Below are 6,000 nucleotides of genomic sequence, written 5' to 3'. Positions count from 1 at the left end.
AACACCTACACAGATAGCGGTTGTATTGCTTAAGAATGACAAGCTAGAGTCTCTACATGTTCAGTATGGAAACAATTTCTTCAAATGTCTTTGGTCTGTGTTTGAATGAATGTACAGGTGTCACCCAGCAGGTAGTGAGGGCTGACAGCACTACAGACAGTCTTTAATAGCTCGCTTCCCGAGGAAATTTGATAGAGGTTGTCCCACCATGACAACAATCCCGAAATTGTACCCAGCTTCGCCAAGAATGGTGGCTGAAGGAGACTCTTTTAAATGGTGAATAGTAAGCAACAAGTTTATTCTTTCTATATACAATGATACCATAAAACTGTCATTATAAGGAAAGTACAAAGTTTACAGAGGGAGAGAATGGAAGAAAAATTTCCTTTGTTTTTGTTTTGGAGACTGGGTCTTGTTGTATAGCTGAAGCTGGCCTTAAACTTGTGATCTTCCTGAATCAGACTCCTGAGTGCTGGGATTACAGGTTTGTGTCACCATGCCCAGCCACAAAAGCTTGTATGGAAAGAAACTGTCATTTTTTTTGTATGGACTCAATTGGGATTATTGTCCATTAAGGTATGTGATTTGTAATCATTCTTTTCTCCTACATGAGTATTTAAGAGCATATCTCAATCTGTATTCATGGTTTTCCATTTGGTTATTTATTTATTTATTTTGGGTCCAGTCTGGAGCTTGAACCCTGGGCCTGGGCGCTATCCCTCAGCTCTTCAGCTCAAGGCCAGCGTTCTACTACTTGAACCACAGTGCCACTTCCAGCTTTTTTCTTTTTTTGGTTATGTGGTGCTGAGGAATCGAACCCAGGGCCTCAGGCATGCAAGGCAAGTGCTCTACCACTGAGCCACCTTTCCAGCCCCTCCACTTGGTATTTAAAGAGGACTCATACGATCAGGATTGTCCGTGCTTGTGGGTGACCTTGACCATTGGCCAGGAGCCTTTCAAGGAGGTGCTGCTGCTTGCTGGGCATCTTGAGGTCACTAACAGGGGAGGGCCAGTCTTTCAGAGCACACAAAGACCCCGTGGAAATTGAAGGCGGTAGCTGGTGCTTGGTGAGTTTTTAGGAGCCCCTTTTGGAATGATTCACTGGGGGAAGGGCACAGATAGTCCCTTGCTTGGCACTTTGTGCCAAGCGCTTCATGAAAGGGAATCTCAGGGCCCAAAGCACCTTGCTCTGGCTCAGTTGAGGTGTGCTCTTTCTCTCCTTCTAAAACATTCAGTCAGTGAAGATCTGTTCCGCCTGTGATGTAGAACCCCCTTGCACAGGGGTTGTCCAATCACATTCGTCCACATTTCTGCCTCAGGGCAAGTGCCTGGAGGCACTCAGTGCCCACCTTGGTCCCCAAACACCTGTTCAATCTGGGCATTGAGTGGATTCTCCTTTCCCAGGACCTGGGGCCACTGGAGCTGCACCTTCTTCCAGAAATATTCTGCCCACAGCAGCAGAGCCACCTGCAAGAGAGAACCAGGAGGAGGAGGCAGGGGAAATTATAAAAAGTACAGATCTGACCAGCAAGCTCTACTGTAGGCTGTCTGTGGTGGGAACAGGCTGGCATGGCCCTGTAAATCTCATAATCTTAGGCTGCTGTGTCTCATTTGTCCCTAGAATTCGGATGTGTTCTAGAACCTTCTGAAGTGGGACTGATACCATTCCATCAGCTATGCAATTTTGGTCATATCCATGAGTTATACCTTCATATAACTTCCTCCATTCCATCACACACACACACACACACACACACACACACACACACACACACACATGTTCAAGGCTGCTGGCCTAGCTGGCCATTCTGTAGGTGCAGGCCATGTGGGACCATCTCTCACAAAAAGTAGTCTGTGTCTCCTAAGACACAGTCTCATCTGTTGCCTGTTTTTCATGCTATTCCTCACCCAAAGAGGTTGCTGCCAGTGAGGTTTATGGAAAATCACTAGCTCTTCATTTCTTTTGTCTTTTAGCTTGATGCAGCTAAGTTGTCTTTCTAACCATTATTTAGCTCTGGGACACAGGTTGGGATTTATAGCCCTATCTATCTGTGTGAAGAGATAGAGGTGAGGGAGCAAAGAGGAAAATGAAAAGGTAAAGAGCTCAGATTTGATCGCATGGTAACAGCTTGGTTTGAAAGCAATTAGTTGGCTGTCATTTTAATAGAGATTAAAATATTTATGGTCTGTACTGCTCAAATATTGGGTCTAAAATGAAAGTGGCATGTTATTACTACACTAGGCGCTTGTGGTGAAATGATCCACGGTCATGGTTCATTCATTTTGACTTATATTTACTTATGAAGCACCTGTTGAGGCTTTCTCCTTTGGCCAGCAAATCCCAGGATGCACCACACAGCCGAGGCACAGATGTCTGTATCCTCTTTGCTCCAGACCAGCTGTTTCTTGAACACAGACTTGCTTTTGTGCTTCCCTATGCTTAGGTTTAAATACTACAGCAGTACCTGTTTATTCCAGGAGAGGCAAAGATGACCATCATGACAGGAGTGAAAAACAAAATAAAAGTGATCTGTAACTAGGACATAGGCAGCTTCCCCTAATGGTGAGGAGATATATAACCCTCCTATTGGGGGGTGAGGAGGCTTTCTGATTTGATACACATACACACACACAGTCACATAAACACACACTCACACATTCACACACACACACTCATGCACATACATTCACACACCATACTCACATGAATGCACACGCATCTACTCAATACACACTCACATATACACATGTACATGCACTCATACTTACCTACATGCACACTCACATATACACACCCACACCTATACTCATACAACACACACACATACACACTCACATACACACACAATCACTCATGCACACATTTGTGCAGCAGTGTGGATCTCTCTGTGAATATCACTTCAGAATCGACTCTTTCGGAAGCTGTTCACTATTTTGAAAACAGCTCGACAAGAGCAAGAGGCACATGGCTGAGCAATCACCCTGCAGTCTCTGCTGTGCTCGGTTACCAGTGGATTTCTGTATTGCTCTGTCTCTATCCAATGTCTGGTGCTCCATTTGGCAGATCCTGCATAATTTATTTCACAGGTGGAAATGTGTCGCATACCTCCTTAACAATTCTCTTGATGACAAGATCAGAGACACCTCCACCTGTAAGTGCACGCAACATCGAGGTACAGGAGGGGCTCCGAGGCCTCCTGGCTTGCCCTCTCACCTCACTGAACACATTAGAACGAAATCTAGTGCATCAGAATGGGATCAAGTGGGGTGTTCTGGTTACATGGAGACTTCCGGTTAACCGAGGCAGCCCCCCCCCCACCTCCGCCATGCTGCTTCCTTGATAACTGCAAAGTTTTCCTAGTGCTCTTTTTCATCCTGTTGCACTTAAACATCTGCAATTCAGAGCACAGTGGAGCCAGAAGTGGTGTCTGAGCTCATCACATCAGTTTCTCGTAATGAAGCATGATGTCTCATTTAATGGTCTGATGCTATGGAATTGTGCCGGGCTGCCTTCTAATGGTTTGGGAGCACCGCTGGGCACTTGGAACAGACTGGATGGACTGTCCACTGGCTCCATGAGGCACTAGACTTTCATTTCCTAATGGTCTTTGGCCTCATTTTTCTTCTTCTCTATGCTGCAATCTTAAGTAGCAGGAACAGCTTCCTCTCCTTTCACTAATCATCACTGGGCTAGGCACTCGGGGAGGCATTCCGTAATAGAAGATGGCAACTCAGTGTGCATGAAGAGCAGGTAGGTTAGGACATGGCTATTCACCGAGGCCCACTTGAGTGGTAGGTATGCCATGGAGGCTCATTTATCACCAAAAATCCTGTAGGGACCATAGGATTAGGGGAAATATTTTGGCCCAGATATTTTTTTCTTTGGAGGAGCAGTACTGGAGTTTGAACTCAGGACCTCATGCTTGCTAAGAAGGCACTTTACCACTTACGCCATGTCCCAAGTCCCTTTTGATTTAGTTACTTTTAGGATAGATTCTTCCACTTATAGCTGGCCTGGTGAGCCATGATCTTCTTTTATATGAAAGGTGGCTGGGATGACAGGTGGCCCATACTACCACATGGGATTTCATAAACTCTTTTGCCTGGGTTGGCCTCTAATTATGATGTTTCTGTGATCTCTGCCTTCAGAGTAGCTAGGATTACAGGTGTGAGCCATTGCACCTGGATTTAAATACTCCATTTATTTTTTAATCTAAATGAGGCCATTACTGATGCCCCTCATTGGATTGATTGGCTGCCAGAAAGCACACATTCTCTAGGCTCCTCAGGTCATTTCGTAGGACTACTCCACACATAATTCTATGAATCCTAGTCACTAGTTAGAGATTGTACCTTATTACTTTCACTAGGGTTTTTGCATCATCTGAATTGAATTTTTTATGCTGTATACAATCTTAATTTTTAAACATTTTTTAATATCACATACAACCTGTGCCTAGTACCTCAAACTCTCCCTAGCAGGAAATAGAATAAAAATAGACATACCCATGGCACTGTGGCTCAGGTGGTAGAGCGCTTGCCTTGAACTGAAGAGCTCAGGGACAGCACCCAGGCCCAGAATTCAAGCCCCCTGACCGACAAAAAATATAGACATACCACTGCATATATATATATATATATATATATATATATATATATATATATATATATTGCAAAAACAACTAAAATGTTAGCCTTCAGCTATCATTTGAAGGCGGTGCTTACCTCGCTGGGGTGAAACCCATCCACGGGTTCTATGAGCTGCCAGAGCTGCCCACCTCTCTTCTGCCATTCATCTGTGACTGCAGAATACAATCAGAGGGTTACAGATGTGTATCCATGAGTGTTGGGCAATGCTGAGGGCCAAGGTGTGTGAGATATCATCAGGGCTACCCTCTGCCTTTTGCCCTTTGCCCATCTGCCTTCTGTGCCCATGTTTATCCAGGGGTGGCTGCCTCTGAGTTGTTGTCTTGGGCTGAGGACTTTCTGAGCAGACATGACCTTCATGCCCATGGTGTGATGTTTTATCCCAATGCAGGAAGAGAGAGTACAAGAGTGTGGGATAAATGTGGTTTGTGCAGTCAGAGAATGAGGGAAAAATTGGTCTCTAAAATATTCAACATCAATTTCAGTCCATCTCATTTTGCTGTGGTGCGTAGGCAGGCAGTGTTGCAGAAGGGGAATATATATATATATATATATATATATATATATATATATCGTTGGGTTAACATCTCCATTTCCTTTTAGGGGCTGTCATTTGCTGACACTGTCCACATGTGTCAAGCAATCACCTTGAGCAATCACATAGTATGTCAGAAATACAATTACATCAAATTATCTTCACGTCACATTCAGAGAGAGAGCATGGCTACAGAGAAAAATATTATGAGCCCCAAAGTGCCGAAAAGCAATAAATCTGTCCTTCGACAGGGATAAGAGACCCAGAATGTCAGTTGGTCCAAGGCAACAGTGCAATTAAGTCTACGTGGTAATATTGCAAAGCCAGGAAGAACCCCTCTAGGAAATTCCAGTCCCCAGAGAACCTCCAGAGAGAGCAATCGGAGGCTCTGCTCCCAGCTTCTGTCCCACACATTTTTTAATCAGCATCAATTAATTATACAAGGAAGTTTTATTCTGACATGTCTGTATAGGCACACAATGCACCTTGATCAGATTCACCCCTGCCAACTCTCTCACTGCTCACCCCTCCCCTTTCACAAAGCAACTGCAACATGCTTCCTTTTCCCATTCTTACACATGTACAGGAAGCGTTTGAACCAAATTCTCCCTCCTTCACCTTCTCCATTTGCCCTCCCCTCCCCCACTGGTTCTCACTACTCTAGACAGGATATGCCCATCCTTCCTGGCATTCGTTTAATCAGACAACAGCTTGCCTCTTCTCTTTTTCCCTACCTATCACCCATGCCTCTTATTCAACAACTTTCACGGGTACAATGGCTTTTCATATTGTTCAACCTCCAGACTTCTCTTTGCGCT

The 6,000-nt window shown here is 44.6% G+C and overlaps 1 protein-coding gene across 2 annotated transcripts in view; it reads right to left on the bottom strand.

Moving 5' to 3' along the window:
* Window positions 1-817: 817 nt before the first annotated feature.
* The window catches only part of Aoah (acyloxyacyl hydrolase), a 159,837-nt gene continuing 154,654 nt past the window's right edge, over window positions 818-6,000 (bottom strand). For both annotated transcript variants that reach the window (XM_042695065.1, XM_042695064.1), the window contains exons 20-21: window positions 4,726-4,802; window positions 818-1,467 (exon numbers count right to left, since the gene is read on the bottom strand). In XM_042695065.1, the coding sequence (XP_042550999.1) occupies window positions 1,339-1,467; window positions 4,726-4,802 (206 nt within the window). In that variant the 3' untranslated portion in view covers window positions 818-1,338. The remainder of the gene's footprint in view (window positions 1,468-4,725; window positions 4,803-6,000) is intronic.

The sequence above is a fragment of the Dipodomys spectabilis genome, unplaced genomic scaffold (genome assembly GCF_019054845.1).
Source record: "Dipodomys spectabilis isolate Male_0828 unplaced genomic scaffold, ASM1905484v1 ptg000178l, whole genome shotgun sequence".
Classification (NCBI taxonomy): Eukaryota; Metazoa; Chordata; class Mammalia; order Rodentia; family Heteromyidae; genus Dipodomys; species Dipodomys spectabilis.
This window is presented reverse-complemented; position numbering and strand designations above follow the sequence as displayed.